The sequence below is a fragment of the Oncorhynchus nerka genome, linkage group LG22 (genome assembly GCF_034236695.1).
Source record: "Oncorhynchus nerka isolate Pitt River linkage group LG22, Oner_Uvic_2.0, whole genome shotgun sequence".
Lineage (NCBI taxonomy): Eukaryota > Metazoa > Chordata > Actinopteri > Salmoniformes > Salmonidae > Oncorhynchus > Oncorhynchus nerka.
This window is the reverse complement of record NC_088417.1, coordinates 104,497,783-104,516,405: the sequence shown is the minus strand read 5'-3', so window position 1 is coordinate 104,516,405 and position 18,623 is coordinate 104,497,783. Positions and strand designations below refer to the sequence as shown.

Here is an 18,623-nt window from a genome sequence, read left to right as displayed (position 1 = left end):
TTCTGCTATAACTATAACTATATTGTGTTATTCTGCTATAACTATAACATAGTGTTATTCTGCTATAACTATATAGTGTTATTCTGCTATAACTATAACATAGTGTTATTCTGCTATAACTATAACATAGTGTTATTCTGCTATAACTATAACATAGTGTTATTCTGCTATAACTATAACATAGTGTTATTCTGCTATAACTATAACATAGTGTTATTCTGCTATAACTATAACATATTGTGTTATTCTGCTATAACTATAACATAGTGTTATTCTGCTATAACTATAACATAGTGTTATTCTGCTATAACTATAACATAGTGTTATTCTGCTATAACTATAACATAGTGTGTTATTCTGCTATAACTATAACATAGTGTTATTCTGCTATAACATAGTGTGTTATTCTGCTATAACATATTGTGTTATTCTGCTATAACTATAACATATTGTGTTATTCTGCTATAACTATAACATAGTGTTATTCTGCTATAACTATAACATAGTGTTATTCTGCTATAACTATAACATAGTGTTATTCTGCTATAACTATAACATAGTGTTATTCTGCTATAACTATAACATAGTGTTATTCTGCTATAACATAGTGTTATTCTGCTATAACTATAACATAGTGTTATTCTGCTATAACTATAACATATTGTGTTATTCTGCTATAACTATAACATAGTGTTATTCTGCTATAACTATAACATAGTGTTATTCTGCTATAACTATAATAACTATAGTGTGTTATTCTGCTATATAGTGTTACTATAACATAGTGTTATTCTGCTATAACTATAACATAGTGTTATTCTGCTATAACTATAACATAGTGTTATTCTGCTATAACTATAACATAGTGTTATTCTGCTATAACTATAACATAGTGTTATTCTGCTATAACATAGTGTTATTCTGCTATAACTATAACATATTGTGTTATTCTGCTATAACTATAACATAGTGTTATTCTGCTATAACTATAACATAGTGTTATTCTGCTATAACTATAACATAGTGTTATTCTGCTATAACTATAACATAGTGTGTTATTCTGCTATAACTATAACATAGTGTTATTCTGCTATAACTATAGTGTTATTCTGCTATAACTATAACATAGTGTTATTCTATAACATATTCTGTGTTATTCTGCTATAACTATAACATATTCTGTGTTATTCTGCTATAACTATAACATATTGTGTTATTCTGCTATAACTATAACATAGTGTTATTCTGCTATAACTATAACATAGTGTTATTCTGCTATAACTATAACATAGTGTTATTCTGCTATAACATAGTGTTATTCTGCTATAACTATAACATATTGTTATTCTGCTATTATTTCTGCTATAACTATAACATAGTGTTATTCTGCTATAACTATAACATAGTGTTATTCTGCTATAACTATAACATAGTGTTATTCTGCTATAACTATATCATAGTGTGTTATTCTGCTATAACTATAACATAGTGTTATTCTGCTATAACATAGTGTTATTCTGCTATAACATAGTGTTATTCTGCTATAACTATAACATATTGTGTTATTCTGCTATAACTATAACATATTGTTATTCTGCTATAACTATAACATAGTGTTATTCTGCTATAACTATAACATAGTGTTATTCTGCTATAACTATAACATAGTGTGTTATTCTGCTATAACTATAACATAGTGTTATTCTGCTATAACTATAACATAGTGTTATTCTGCTATAACTATAACATAGTGTTATTCTGCTATAACTATAACATAGTGTTATTCTGCTATAACTATAACATATTGTGTTATTCTGCTATAACTATAACATAGTGTTATTCTGCTATAACATAGTGTTATTCTGCTATAACTATAACATAGTGTTATTCTGCTATAACTATAACATAGTGTTATTCTGCTATAACTATAACATAATGTGTTATTCTGCTATAACTATAACATAGTGTTATTCTGCTATAACTATAACATAGTGTTATTCTGCTATAACATAGTGTTATTCTGCTATAACTATAACATAGTGTTATTCTGCTATAACTATAACATAGTGTTATTCTGCTATAACTATAACTATAACTATAACATGTGTTATTCTGCTATAACTATAACATAGTGTTATTCTGCTATAACTATAACATAGTGTTATTCTGCTATAACATAGTGTTATTCTGCTATAACTATAACATAGTGTTATTCTGCTATAACTATAACGTAGTGTGTTATTCTGCTATAACTATAACATAGTGTTATTCTGCTATAACATATTGTTATTCTGCTATAACTATAACATAGTGTTATTCTGCTATAACTATAACATATTGTGTTATTCTGCTATAACTATAACATAGTGTTATTCTGCTATAACTATAACATAGTGTTATTCTGCTATAACTATAACATAGTGTTATTCTGCTATAACTATAACATAGTGTTATTCTGCTATAACTATAACATAGTGTTATTCTGTATATTCTGCTATAACATAGTGTTATTCTGCTATAACTATAACATATTGTGTTATTCTGCTATAACTATAACATAGTGTTATTCTGCTATAACTATAACATAGTGTTATTCTGCTATAACTATAACATAGTGTTATTCTGCTATAACTATAACATAGTGTTATTCTGCTATAACTATAACATAGTGTTATTCTGCTATAACATAGTGTTATTCTGCTATAACTATAACATATTGTGTTATTCTGCTATAACTATAACATAGTGTTATTCTGCTATAACTATAACATAGTGTTATTCTGCTATAACTATAACATAGTGTTATTCTGCTATAACTATATCATAGTGTGTTATTCTGCTATAACTATAACATAGTGTTATTCTGCTATAACATAGTGTTATTCTGCTATAACATAGTGTTATTCTGCTATAACTATAACATATTGTGTTATTCTGCTATAACTATAACATATTGTTATTCTGCTATAACTATAACATAGTGTTATTCTGCTATAACTATAACATAGTGTTATTCTGCTATAACTATAACACAGTGTTATTCTGCTATAACTATAACATAGTGTTATTCTGCTATAACTATATCATAGTGTGTTATTCTGCTATAACTATAACATATTGTGTTATTCTGCTATAACTATAACATAGTGTTATTCTGCTATAACTATAACATAGTGTTATTCTGCTATAACTATAACATATTGTGTTATTCTGCTATAACTATAACATAGTGTTATTCTGCTATAACTATAACATAGTGTTATTCTGCTATAACTATAACATAGTGTTATTCTGCTATAACTATAACATATTGTGTTATTCTGCTATTACTATAACAGTGTTATTCTCCTATAACTATAACATATGATCTTATTTAGGGTCTTCACAGTAAAGGGGGTGAAAACATATGCACACACCACTTTTCTGTTTTTATAAGTAATTTTTTTCATTTCACTATTGAGTGTATGTCCATTAAAAACAAATCCATTTAAATTACAGGTTGTAATGAATTAAAATAGGAACAATTCCAAGGGGGATGAATACTTTTGCAAGGCACCGTACAAATGTCTGTACTGAATTCAATATTACCACTACCTTCTTAAAACCATGTCTGTCAAATATGATATCATTGAATCAGGTACCTTTTTGCAACAGATCTCATTTAGGGGCTTCATAGCAAAGGGGTTTTGAACACACCACCTTTCCGTTTTTTACTTAAAAAAAATGTTTTTAAACAAGTTATTTTTTTCATTTCACTTCACCAATTTGGACTATTTTATGTATGTCCATTTGCACACAATGTATTCAGATGTTTCTATTGTGTTATTGACTGAACCTTTATGTGTAACTCTGTGTTGTCTGTGTCACACTGCTTTGCTTTATCTTGGCCAGGTGGCAGTTGTAAATGACAACTCGTTCTCAACCGGCCTCCCTGGTTAAATAAAAGGTGAAAAAATGTCATAAAATGAAATGACATGAAATCCAAATAAAAATCCATTTAAATTACAGGTTGTAAATGCAACAGAATAGGAAAAACACTAAGGGGGATGAATACTTTTGCAAGGCGCTGTAGATCATTCCATGTGTGTTATTTCATAGTTTCGATGTCTTTACTATTGTTCTACAATGTAGAAAAATAGTCCAAAATAAGAGTAAAACCCTGGAATGAGTAGGTGTGTCCAAACTTCTGGTACTGAATCTTTAATCACATGAAATAAATAATAATCTTCAGAACATGGTCAAAGCAACAAAAATAACAAGGCTTTTACTATGATGGTGAAACTTGAATACATTTTGGGATTTAGTGAGGTTAAATCCTCCTAGAAGTGACACAGGGTTGACGGAGGGACGTGTTAAAAAGGACACTCTTATCGTAGAATCACCCTTTTGTGTAAATGGTAGTGTTGTATTTACATGTGTGTCACGCCCTGGTCGAAGTAATGTATGTTTGTCTTCATTTATTATTTTAATCAGAGTCAGGTGATTAATGTGTAAATGGTAGTGTTGTATTTACATGTGCAGGCTTTGTTACGAAGGTCTGAGTCCCTCCTACTAATAACTACTGTGGTGCTTATGTATGGAGTTGTATACTACTGATAAGTACTACAGTATTAATGTATGCAGCGGAATACTACTGATAACTACTACAGTATTAATGTATGGAGCAGAATATTACTGATAACTACTACAGTATTAATGTATGGAGCAGAATATTACTGATAACTACTACAGTATTAATGTATGGAGCAGAATACTACTGATAACTACTACAGTATTAATGTATGCAGTTGTATACTACTGATAACTACTACAGTATTAATGTATGCAGCGGAATACTACTGATAACTACTACAGTATTCATGTATGGAGCAGAATATTACTGATAACTACTACAGTATTAATGTATGCAGTTGTATACTACTGATAACTACTACAGTATTAATGTATGGAGTTGTATACTACTGATAACTACTACAGTATTAATGTATGTGGCGGAATACTACTGATAACTACTACAGTATTAATGTATGGAGCAGAATATTACTGATAACTACTACAGTATTAATGTATGGAGCAGAATATTACTGATAACTACTACAGTATTAATGTATGGAGCAGAATATTACTGATAACTACTACAGTATTAATGTATGGAGCAGAATATTACTGATAACTACTACAGTATTAATGTATGTGGCGGAATACTACTGATAACTACTACAGTATTAATGTATGGAGCAGAATATTACTGATAACTACTACAGTATTAATGTATGGAGTTGTATACTACTGATAACTACTACAGTATTAATGTATGGAGCAGAATATTACTGATAACTACTACAATATTAATGTATGGAGCAGAATATTACTGATAACTACTACAGTATTAATGTATGGAGTTGTATACTACTGATAACTACTACAGTATTAATGTATGGAGCAGAATATTACTGATAACTACTACAATATTAATGTATGGAGCAGAATATTACTGATAACTACTACAGTATTAATGTATGGAGCAGAATATTACTGATAACTACTACAGTATTAATGTATGGAGCAGAATATTACTGATAACTACTACAGTATTAATGTATGTGGCGGAATACTACTGATAACTACTACAGTATTAATGTATGGAGCAGAATATTACTGATAACTACTACAATATTAATGTATGGAGCAGAATATTACTGATAACTACTACAGTATTAATGTATGGAGCAGAATATTACTGATAACTACTACAGTATTAATGTATGGAGCAGAATATTACTGATAACTACTACAGTATTAATGTATGGAGTTGTATATTACTGATAACTACTACAATATTAATGTATGGAGTGGTTTACTACCAATATGTATGGAAAATAAGTAATAATAATAACAATATTAATAATAATTATTACTATTATTATTAATATTATGTTTTTGTGCTTGCCTGTTAGCTAGCAGTTCTCAGCTGTTAGCAGCCAATGGCTAGCACTTTCTTACTGGCGACAAAAAACTGATGATTGCCATCCTTTCTTCGAGTCATTAATGAATTATTTAATGTAACAAATCAAATATTAAACCTTGAAAACAATTAATTTAGAATCTGCATATACGTTAAACAGCTGTTTATTTGCTGGAATATGTGCCGTTACACACTTCTATTAAAAGGAACAGGCAGATATTTGAGAAGTTTTACGGTATGTAGATCGTATGTAGCAGCATAGTGTGTAATGAATGGTGAGGCATAGTGAGGTGTAGTACATACGTGTACAGGCCATGTTAGGCGGGTCACTGTCTCTCCTATAGTATCCTTCCTCACAGGTACAACCTACGGAACCCTGGACTCTGGTGAAGCTGTGAGGAGGACATTTACTGCAGGCAGGGGTCTGCAGCACCGATCGGAAGAATCCCGCTCTGCAGACTGGAGACGGGAGAGAGATGAGGAGAGAGAGGAGAGGAGAAGGGAGTTAGACTGGACTCTAGTGAAGCTGATACGAGGACATTTAATTTTGTTCAGGTCGGTACTTTTAGTGAGCGATACATTTTGTCAATGCAATCTGTACATCTAGAATGTGGTTTCTAACTCAATGTGGTTTCTAACTAACTCAGACAAATGTAGTTATTGGTTGTATAACTCAGGAACCAGTAGTTATTGGTGGTATAACTCAGGAACCAGTAGTTATTGGTGGTGTAACTCAGGAACCAGTAGTTATTGGTAGTATATCTCAGGAACCAGTAGTTATTGGTGGTATAACTCAGGAACCAGTAGTTATTGGTGGTATAACTCAGGAACCAGTAGTTATTGGTGGTGTAACTCAGGAACCAGTAGTTATTGGTAGTATATCTCAGGAACCAGTAGTTATTGGTGGTATAACTCAGGAACCAGTAGTTATTGGAGGTATAACTCAGGAACCAGTAGTTATTGGTAGTATAACTCAGGAACCAGTAGTTATTGGTGGTATAACTCAGGAACCAGTAGTTATTGGTGGTATAACTCAGGAACCAGTAGTTATTGGAGGTATAACTCAGGAACCAGTAGTTATTGGTGGTATAACAGACAGTAGTTATTGGTGGTATAACTCAGGAACCAGTAGTTATTGGTAGTATAACTCAGGAACCAGTAGTTATTGGTGGTATAACTCAGGCACCAGTAGTTATTAGTGGTATAACTCAGGAACCAGTAGTTATTGGTGGTATAACTCAGGAACCAATAGTTATTGGTGGTATAACAGACAGTAGTTATTGGTGGTATAACAGACAGTAGTTATTGGTGGTATAACAGACAGTAGTTATTGGTGGTATAACTCAGGAACCAGTAGTTATTGGTGGTATAACTCAGGAACCAGTAGTTATTGGTGGTATAACTCAGGAACCAGTAGTTATTGGAGGTATAACTCAGGCACCAGTAGTTATTGGTGGTATAACAGACAGTAGTTATTGGTGGTATAACTCAGGAACCAGTAGTTATTGGTGGTATAACAGACAGTAGTTATTGGTGGTATAACTCAGGAACCAGTAGTTATTGGTGGTATAACAGACAGTAGTTATTGGAGGTATAACTCAGGAACCAGTAGTTATTGGTAGTATAACTCAGGAACCAGTAGTTATTGGTGGTATAACTCAGGCACCAGTAGTTATTAGTGGTATAACTCAGGAACCAGTAGTTATTGGTGGTATAACTCAGGAACCAGTAGTTATTGGAGGTATAACTCAGGCACCAGTAGTTATTGGTGGTATAACAGACAGTAGTTATTGGTGGTATAACTCAGGCACCAGTAGTTATTGGTGGTATAACAGACAGTAGTTATTGGTGGTATAACTCAGGAACCAGTAGTTATTGGTGGTATAACTCAGGAACCAGTAGTTATTGGTGGTATAACTCAGGAACCAATAGTTATTGGTGGTGTAACTCAGGAACCAGTAGTTATTGGTGGTGTAACTCAGGAACCAATAGTTATTGGTGGTGTAACTCAGGAACCAGTAGTTATTGGTGGTATAACTCAGGAACCAGTAGTTATTGGTGGTGTAACTCAGGAACCAGTAGTTATTGGTGGTATAACTCAGGAACCAGTAGTTATTGGTGGTATAACTCAGGAACCAGTAGTTATTGGTGGTATAACAGACAGTAGTTATTGGTGGTATAACAGACAGTAGTTATTGGTAGTATAACAGACAGTAGTTATTGGTGGTATAACTCAGGAACCAGTAGTTATTGGTGGTGTAACTCAGGAACCAGTAGTTATTGGTGGTATAACTCAGGAACCAGTAGTTATTGGTGGTGTAACTCAGGAACCAGTAGTTATTGGTGGTATAACTCAGGAACCAGTAGTTATTGGTGGTGTAACTCAGGCACCAGTAGTTATTGGTGGTATAACAGACAGTAGTTATTGGTGGTATAACTCAGGAACCAGTAGTTATTGGTGGTATAACTCAGGAACCAGTAGTTATTGGTGGTATAACTCAGGAACCAATAGTTATTGGTGGTGTAACTCAGGAACCAGTAGTTATTGGTGGTGTAACTCAGGAACCAATAGTTATTGGTGGTGTAACTCAGGAACCAGTAGTTATTGGTGGTATAACTCAGGAACCAGTAGTTATTGGTGGTGTAACTCAGGAACCAGTAGTTATTGGTGGTATAACTCAGGAACCAGTAGTTATTGGTGGTATAACAGACAGTAGTTATTGGTGGTATAACAGACAGTAGTTATTGGTAGTATAACAGACAGTAGTTATTGGTGGTATAACTCAGGAACCAGTAGTTATTGGTGGTGTAACTCAGGAACCAGTAGTTATTGGTGGTATAACTCAGGAACCAGTAGTTATTGGTGGTGTAACTCAGGAACCAGTAGTTATTGGTGGTATAACTCAGGAACCAGTAGTTATTGGAGGTATAACTCAGGAACCAGTAGTTATTGGTGGAATAACTCAGGAACCAGTAGTTATTGGTGGTATAACTCAGGAACCAGTAGTTATTGGTGGTATAACTCAGGAAGCAGTAGTTATTGGTGGTATAACTCAGGAAGCAGTAGTTATTGGTGGTATAACTCAGGAACCAGTAGTTATTGGTGGTATAACTCAGGCACCAGTAGTTATTGGTGGTATAACTCAGGAACCAGTAGTTATTGGTGGTATAACAGACAGTAGTTATTGGTGGTATAACTCAGGAACCAGTAGTTATTGGTGGTATAACTCAGGAACCAGTAGTTATTGGTGGTATAACTCAGGAACCAGTAGTTATTGGTGGTATAACAGACAGTAGTTATTGGTGGTATAACTCAGGAACCAGTAGTTATTGGTGGTATAACTCAGGAACCAGTAGTTATTGGTGGTGTAACTCAGGAACCAATAGTTATTGGTGGTATAACAGACAGTAGTTATTGGTGGTATAACTCAGGAACCAGTAGTTATTGGTGGTATAACTCAGGAACCAGTAGTTATTGGTGGTATAACTCAGACACCAGTAGTTATTGGTGGTATAACTCAGACACCAGTAGTTATTGGTGGTATAACTCAGGAACCAGTAGTTATTGGTGGAATAACAGACAGTAGTTATTGGTGGTATAACTCAGGAACCAGTAGTTATTGGTGGTATAACTCAGGAACCAGTAGTTATTGGTGGTATAACTCAGGAACCAGTAGTTATTGGTGGTATAACTCAGGAACCAGTAGTTATTGGTGGTATAACTCAGGAATCAGTAGTTAATGGTGGTATAACTCAGGAACCAGTAGTTATTGGTGGTATAACTCAGGAACCAGTAGTTATTGGTGGTATAACTCAGGAACCAGTAGTTATTGGTGGTATAACTCAGGAACCAGTAGTTATTGGTGGTATAACTCAGACACCAGTAGTTATTGGTGGTATAACTCAGGAACCAGTAGTTATTGGTGGAATAACAGACAGTAGTTATTGGTGGTATAACTCAGGAACCAGTAGTTATTGGTGGTATAACTCAGGAACCAGTAGTTATTGGTGGTGACTGTCAGATAGACAGCACTGTGTGACTGTCAGATAGAAAGCACTGTGTGACTGTCAGGTAGATAGCACTGTGTGACTGTCAGATAGACAGCACTGAGTGACTGTCAGATAGATAGCACTGAGTGACTGTCTAATAGCACTGAGTGACTGTCTGATAGATAGCACTGAGTGACTGTCAGATAGATAGCACCGAGTGACTGTCTAATAGCACTGAGTGAGTGTCTGATAGATAGCACTGAGTGACTGTCAGATAGATAGCACTGAGTGACTGTCTAATAGCACTGAGTGACTGTCTGATAGATAGCACTGAGTGACTGTCAGATAGATAGCACTGAGTGACTGTCTGATAGATAGCACTGAGTGACTGTCAGATAGATAGCACTGAGTGACTGTCTAATAGCACTGAGTGACTGTCAGATAGATAGCACTGAGTGACTGTCTAATAGCACTGAGTGACTGTCTGATAGATAGCACTGAGTGACTGTCAGATAGATAGCACTGAGTGACTGTCTAATAGCACTGAGTGACTGTCAGATAGATAGCACTGTGTGACTGTCTAATAGCACTGTGTGACTGTCTAATAGATAAATAGATATGTAAATCTACTATTCCCAATAGGACAAAAGTTGATCTATTCTATTCTGTGTGAAAAATAAATATTCCAAAAATAGTTTGCGGTAGCTCCTAAATTAACTCAACCACTAGCGTTAAAAGATACTAATTCAAGTAATGATGGTGACGCAACAGATCTCAAGGTTAAGTTGAAAATGTTGATATACTACTGGACTCTTTCTTCACATTATAAGCGCAGCTATGCGCACACAGCAGTAGGCTATGAGTGTGAATGTTCCTAAATGCAATTACTTAGCGGGAAATTCTCAAGAGTGACCGCAATTACGCATGTAATGCTTTTGTTCTACAGGTGAATTTATATGGTGAAAATTAAAACCTGAAACTCACACACTGCTCATGTATGCCAGTTAGACTCTACACCCCTTGTTATGCAGATTAATGCGCTTCATTTTAAGAAGTTATTTGGCCACTTTAGTTGCGATACTAACCTTATTAAAACATATAGGACTATGGACTAGACTACATGAGGTGTGATACTAACCTTATAGGACTATGGACTAGACTACATGAGGTGTGATACTAACCTTATAGGACTATGGACTAGGCTACATGAGGTGTGGTACTAACCTTATAGGACTATGGGATAGGCTACATGAGGTGTGATACTAACCTTATAGGACTATGGACTAGACTACATGAGGTGTGATACTAACCTTATAGGACTATGGACTAGGCTACATGAGGTGTGATACTAACCTTATAGGACTATGGACTAGACTACATGAGGTGTGATACTAACCTTATAGGACTATGGACTAGGCTACATGAGGTGTGATACTAACCTTATAGGACTATGGACTAGACTACATGAGGTGTGATACTAACCTTATAGGACTATGGACTAGACTACATGAGGTGTGATACTAACCTTATAGGACTATGGACTAGGATACATGAGGATACACTAGGATACATGAGGTGTGATACTAACCTTATAGGACTATGGACTAGACTACATTTACATTTACATTTAAGTCATTTAGCAGACGCTCTTATCCAGAGCGACTTACAAATTGGTGCTTTCACCTTATGACATCCAGTGGAACAGCCACTTTACAATAGTGCATCTAGGTCTTTTAAGGGGGGGGAGGGGGAGAAGGATTACTTTATCCTATCCTAGGTATTCCTTAAAGAGGTGGGGTTTCAGGTGTCTCCGGAAGGTGGTGATTGACTCCGCTGTCCTGGCGTCGTGAGGGAGTTTGTTCCACCATTGGGGGGCCAGAGCAGCGAACAGTTTTGACTGGGCTGAGCGGGAAGGGAGGGAGGTGGTAGGGAGGCGAGCAGGCCAGAGGTGGATGAACGCAGTGCCCTTGTTTGGGTGTAGGGCCTGATCAGAGCCTGGAGGTAGTGAGGTGCCGTTCCCCTCACAGCTCCGTAGGCAAGCACCATGGTCTTGTAGCGGATGCGAGCTTCAACTGGAAGCCAGTGGAGAGAGCGGAGGAGCGGGGTGACGTGAGAGAACTTGGGAAGGTTGAACACCAGACGGGCTGCGGCGTTCTGGATGAGTTGTAGGGGTTTAATGGCACAGGCAGGGAGCCCAGCCAACAGCGAGTTGCAGTAATCCAGACGGGAGATGACAAGTGCCTGGATTAGGACCTGCGCCGCTTCCTGTGTGAGGCAGGGTCGTACTCTGCGGATGTTGTAGAGCATGAACCTACAGGAACGGGCCACCGCCTTGATGTTATTTGAGAACGACAGGGTGTTGTCCAGGATCACGCCAAGGTTCTTAGCGCTCTGGGACGAGGACACAATGGAGTTGTCAACCGTGATGGCGAGATCATGGAACGGGCAGTCCTTCCCCGGGAGGAAGAGCAGCTCCGTCTTGCCGAGGTTCAGCTTGAGGTGATGATCCGTCATCCACACTGATATGTCTGCCAGACATGCAGAGATGCGATTCGCCACCTGGTCGTCAGAAGGGGGAAAGGAGAAGATTAATTGTGTGTCGTCTGCATAGCAATGATAGGAGAGACCATGTGAGGTTATGACAGAGCCAAGTGACTTGGTGTATAGCGAGAATAGGAGAGGGCCTAGAACAGAGCCCTGGGGGACACCAGTGGTGAGAGCACGTGGTGAGGAGACGGATTCTCGCCACGCCACCTGGTAGGAGCGACCTGTCAGGTAGGACGCAATCCAAGCGTGGGCCGCGCCGGAGATGCCCAACTCGGAGAGGGTGGAGAGGAGGATCTGATGGTTCACAGTATCGAAGGCAGCCGATAGGTCTAGAAGGATGAGAGCAGAGGAGAGAGAGTTAGCTTTAGCAGTGCGGAGCGCCTCCGTGATACAGAGAAGAGCAGTCTCAGTTGAATGACTAGTCTTGAAACCTGACTGATTTGGATCAAGAAGGTCATTCTGAGAGAGATAGCGGGAGAGCTGGCCAAGGACGGCACGTTCAAGAGTTTTGGAGAGAAAAGAAAGAAGGGATACTGGTCTGTAGTTGTTGACATCGGAGGGATCGAGTGTAGGTTTTTTCAGAAGGGGTGCAACTCTCGCTCTCTTGAAGACGGGAGGGACGTAGCCAGCGGTCAGGGATGAGTTGATGAGCGAGGTGAGGTAAGGGAGAAGGTCACCGGAGATGGTCTGGAGAAGAGAGGAGGGATAGGGTCAAGCGGGCAGGTTGTTGGGCGGCCGGCCGTCACAAGACGTGAGATGTCATCTGGAGAGAGAGGGGAGAAAGAGGTCAGAGCACAGGGTAGGGCAGTGTGAGCAGAACCAGCGGTGTCGTTTGACTTAGCAAACGAGGATCGGATGTCGTCGACCTTCTTTTCAAAATGGTTGACGAAGTCATCTGCAGAGAGGGAGGAGGGGGAGGGGGAGGAGGATTCAAGAGGGAGGAGAAGGTGGCAAAGAGCTTCCTAGGGTTAGAGGCAGATGCTTGGAATTTAGAGTGGTAGAAAGTGGCTTTAGCAGCAGAGACAGAGGAGGAAAATGTAGAGAGGAGGGAGTGAAAGGATGCCAGGTCTGCAGGGAGGTAGTTTTCCTCCATTTCCGCTCGGCTGCCCGGAGCCCTGTTCTGTGAGCTCGCAATGAGTCGTCGAGCCACGGAGCGGGAGGGGAGGACCGAGCCGGCCTGGAGGATAGGGGACATAGAGAGTCAAAGGATGCAGAAAGGGAGGAGAGGAGGGTTGAGGAGGCAGAATCAGGAGATAGGTTGGAGAAGGTTTGAGCAGAGGGAAGAGATGATAGGATGGAAGAGGAGAGAGTAGCGGGGGAGAGAGCGCGAAGGTTGGGACGGCGCGATACCATCCGAGTAGGGGCAGTGTGGGAAGTGTTGGATGAGAGCGAGAGGGAAAAGGATACAAGGTAGTGGTCGGAGACTTGGAGGGGAGTTGCAGTGAGGTTAGTGGAGGAACAGCATCTAGTAAAGATGAGGTCGAGCGTATTGCCTGCCTTGTGAGTAGGGGGGGAAGGTGAGAGGGTGAGGTGGAAAGAAGGAGGCAGAGAGGAATGAGTCAAAGGTAGACGTGGGGAGGTTAAAGTCGCCCAGAACTGTGAGAGGTGAGCCGTCCTCAGGAAAGGAGCTTATCAAGGCATCAAGCTCATTGATGAACTCTCCGAGGAACCTGGAGGGCGATAAATGATAAGGATGTTAAGCTTGAAAGGGCTGGTAACTGTGACAGCATGGAATTCAAAGGAGGCGATAGACAGATGGGTAAGGGGAGAAAGAGAGAATGACCACTTGGGAGAGATGAGGATCCCGGTGCCACCACCCCGCTGACCAGAAGCTCTCGGGTGTGCGAGAGCACGTGGGCGGACGAAGAGAGAGCAGTAGGAGTAGCGGTGTTGTCTGTGGTGATCCATGTTTCCGTCAGAGCCAAGAAGTCGAGGGACTGGAGGGAGACATAGGCTGAGATGAACTCTGCCTTGTTGGCCGCAGATCGGCAGTTCCAGAGGCTACCGGAGACCTGGAACTCCACGTGGGTCGTGCGCGCTGGGACCACCAGATTAGGGTGGCTGCGGCCATGCGGTGTGGAGCGTTTGTATGGTCTGTGCAGAGAGGAGAGAACAGGGATAGACAGACACATAGTTGACAGGCTAGAGAAGAGGCTACGCTAATGCAGAGGAGATTGGAATGACAAGTGGACTACACGTCTCGAATGTTCAGAAAGTTAAGCTTACGTAGCAAGAATCTAATTGACTAAAATGATTAAAATGATAGAGTACTGCTGGGGTAGGCTAGCTGCGTTGTTGACACTACCCTAATCAAGTCGTACCGTTGAGTGTGAAGTTTCTACAATGCTGCTTATCGGGAGCTAGCTGGCTAGCTAGCAGTGTTGGTTACGTTACGTTGCGTAGGAGAACGACAATAGCTGGCTAGCTAACCTAGAAAATCGCTCTAGACTACACAATTATCTTTGAAACAAAGACGGCTATGTAGCTAGCTACGATCAAACAAATCACAAGGCAGCAACTACTCTTCCTGGAGTCCAGCAAAATTAAGGCAGATTAGCTGCTGCCTTGACAGGAACTAATGGGGATCCATAGTAAACCACAGGAAGAGTAGCAGCTGCCTTGACAGGAACTAATGGGGATCCATAATAAACCCCAGGAAGAGTAGCTGCTGCCTTGACAGGAACTAATGGGGATCCATAATAAACCCCAGGAAGAGTAGCTGCTGCCTTGGCAGGAACTAATGGGGATCCATAATAAACCCCAGGAAGAGTAGCTGCTGCCTTGACAGGAACTAATGGGGATCCATAATAAACCCCAGGAAGAGTATCTGCTGCCTTGGCAGGAACTAATGGGTATCCATAATAAACCCCAGGAAGAGTAGCTGCTGCCGTGACAGGAACTAATGGGGATCCATAATAAACCCCAGGAAGAGTAGCTGCTGCCTTGGCAGGAACTAATGGGGGATCCATAATAAATACAGATAATATAGCGACATTGCATTGCTTTTTCCTCTGTGCCATGCAGGCATCATTATAGTATTTTGTGTGCTGAAATATTTCCTCTACGTTTTACCTCAGTAATACAGCACAACTGACAATAATCTAAGGAATCCATGATTCCTTCTCACATAAACCCTGCTACTCCCCTCTCACCTTGTCTATTGAGTGGCCTAACTGACCTTGCCTGCGTTCCAAATTACACCCTATTTCTAGTGCACTGCTTTTGACTTGAGCTCAAATGGGTGAATAGGGTGCCATTTGTGATGCAGCCGTCCTCTTCTGAGCGCGACCCTGCATGGCCCTGTGACGATGTGCGGATCTTCTGTCAGGGCTAAGCCTCCACTCCTGCTTACAAGAGCCCCCCTCTCCAAATCACAGGGTTAATCTACCACAGGCTCTGACCTCGCAATACCATTAACCTGCCTGCTGCATTGCTGCCCTGACACCCACTGTGAACCCTATGTCCTATATAGTGCACTACTTTTGATAGGGCTCTGGTCTAAAGTAGTGCACTGTATAGGGAATAGGCTGCCATTTGGTTTTCAGCCAGTGACTCACATGACACTCCTCAAAAACCTCAAACAAGCCTCTGGTAATGGGAAATGGGCTCTTATCTTCTCCTCTCTGTCTCTACTCTGGATAGGGAGGCTGGGAACTGGGAGGATGGGAGGATGAGAGTATGGGAGGATGGTAGAATGGGAGGCTGGGAGGATGGGAGGATGGGAGGATGGGAACTGGGAGGATGGGAGGATGGTAGAATGGGAGGAAGAGAGGATGGGAGGATGGTAGAATGGGAGGATGAGAGGATGGGAGGATGGTAGAATGGGAGGATGGTAGAATGAGAGGATGGGAGGATGGTAGAATGGGAGGATGGTAGAATGGGAGGATGGTAGAATGGGAGGATGGGAGTATGGGAGGATGGTAGAATGGGAGGCTGGGAGGATGGGAGGATGGAGAATGGGAGGATGGGAGGATGGAGAATGGGAGGATGAGAGGATGGTAGAATGGGAGGATGGTAGAATGGGAGGATGGGAGGATGGTAGAATGGGAGGATGGGAGTATGGGAGGATGGTAGAATGGGAGGATGGGAGTATGGTAGAATGGGAGTATGGGAGGATGGTAGAATGGGAGGATGGGAGGATGGTAGAATGGGAGGATGAGAGGATGGGAGGATGGTAGAATGGGAGAATGGGAGGATGGTAGAATGGGAGGATGGGAGGATGGGAGGATGGTAGAATGGGAGGATGGGAGTATGGGAGGATGGTAGAATGGGAGGATGGGAGTATGGGAGGATGGTAGAATGGGAGGATGGGAGGATGGGAGTATGGTAGAATGGGAGTATGGGAGGATGGTAGAATGGGAGGATGGGAGGATGGGAGTATGGTAGAATGGGAGGCTGGGAACTGGGAGGATGGGAGTATGGTAGAATGGGAGGATGAGGGGATGGGAGGATGGTAGAATGGGAGGATGAGAGTATGGTATAATGGGAGGATGGGAGGATGAGAGTATGGTAGAATGGGAGGATGGGAGGATGGTAGAATGGGAGGATGAGAGTATGGGAGGATGGGAGGATGGGAGTATGGTAGAATGGGAGTATGGGAGGATGGTAGAATGGGAGGATGGGAGTATGGGAGGCTGGGAACTGGGAGGATGGGAGGATGGGAGGCTGGGAGGATGGGAGGATGGTAGAATGGGAGGATGGGAGGATGGTAGAATGGGAGGATGAGAGTATGGGAGGATGGTAGAATGGGAGGCTGGGAGGATGGGACTATGGTAGAATGGGAGTATGGGAGTATGGTAGAATGGGAGGATGTGAGTATGGTAGAATGGGAGGATGGTAGAATGGGAGGATGGTAGAATGGGAGGATGAGAGTATGGGAGGATGGTAGAATGGGAGGATGGGAGGATGAGAGTATGGGAGGATGGGAGGATGGTAGGATGGGAGGATGGTAGAATGGGAGGATGAGAGTATGGGAGGATGGTAGAATGGGAGGATGGGAGGATGAGAGTATGGTAGAATGGGAGGATGGTAGAATGGGAGGATGGGAGAGTGGGAGGATGGGAGAGTGGGAGTATGGGAGAGTGGGAGGATGGGAGTATGTTAGAATGGGAGGATGGTAGAATGGGAGGATGGGAGGATGAGAGTATGGTAGAATGGGAAGATGAGAGTATGGGAGGATGGGAGGATGAGAGTATGGTAGAATGGGAGGATGGGAGAATGGGAGGATGAGAGTATGGTAGAATGGGAGATTGAGAGTATGGTATAATGGGAGGATGGGAGGATGAGAGTATGGTAGAATGGGAGGATGGGAGGATGAGAGTATGGTAGAATGGGAGGATGAGAGTATGGTAGAATGGGAGGATGAGAGTATGGTATAATGGGAGGATGGGAGGATGAGAGTATGGTATAATGGGAGGATGGGAGGATGAGAGGATGGTAGAATGGGAGGCTGGGAGAATGGGAGGATGGGAGAATGGGAGGCTGGGAGGATGGGAGAATGGGAGGCTGGGAGGATGGGAGGATGGGAGGGTGAGAGGATGGTAGAATGGGAGGATGGGAGGATGAGAGTATGGGAGGATGGGAGGATGAGAGTATGGTAGAATGGGAGGATGGGAGGATGAGAGTATGGGAGGATGGGAGGATGAGAGTATGGGAGGATGGGAGGATGGGAGGATGAGAGTATGGGAGGATGGGAGGATGGGAGAATGGGAGGCTGGGAGGATGAGAGGATGAGAGAATGGGAGGATGGGAGGATGGGAGTATGGTAGAATGGGAGGATGGGAGAATGGGAGTATGGGAGGATGGGAGTATGGGAGGCTGGGAACTGGGAGGATGGGAGGATGGGAGGCTGGGAGGATGGTAGAATGGGAGGATGGGAGGATGGGAGGATGGTAGAATGGGAGGATGAGAGTATGGGAGGATGGTAGAATGGGAGGCTGGGAGGATGGGAGGATGGGAGTATGGTAGAATGGGAGTATGGGAGTATGGTAGAATGGGAGGATGGGAGTATGGTAGAATGGGAGGATGGGAGGATGGTAGAATGGGAGGATGAGAGTATGGGAGGATGGTAGAATGGGAGGATGGGAGGATGAGAGTATGGGAGGATGGTAGAATGGGAGGA

The 18,623-nt window shown here is 41.0% G+C and overlaps 1 protein-coding gene across 1 annotated transcript in view; it reads right to left on the bottom strand.

The window, feature by feature from the left end:
- LOC115126250 (ephrin type-A receptor 5) overlaps positions 1–18,623 on the bottom strand; it is a 241,084-nt gene that overhangs the window by 143,736 nt on the left and 78,725 nt on the right. The window contains exon 4 of the mRNA XM_065007686.1: positions 6,269–6,424. Coding sequence (XP_064863758.1) covers positions 6,269–6,424 — 156 coding nt within the window. The remainder of the gene's footprint in view (positions 1–6,268; positions 6,425–18,623) is intronic.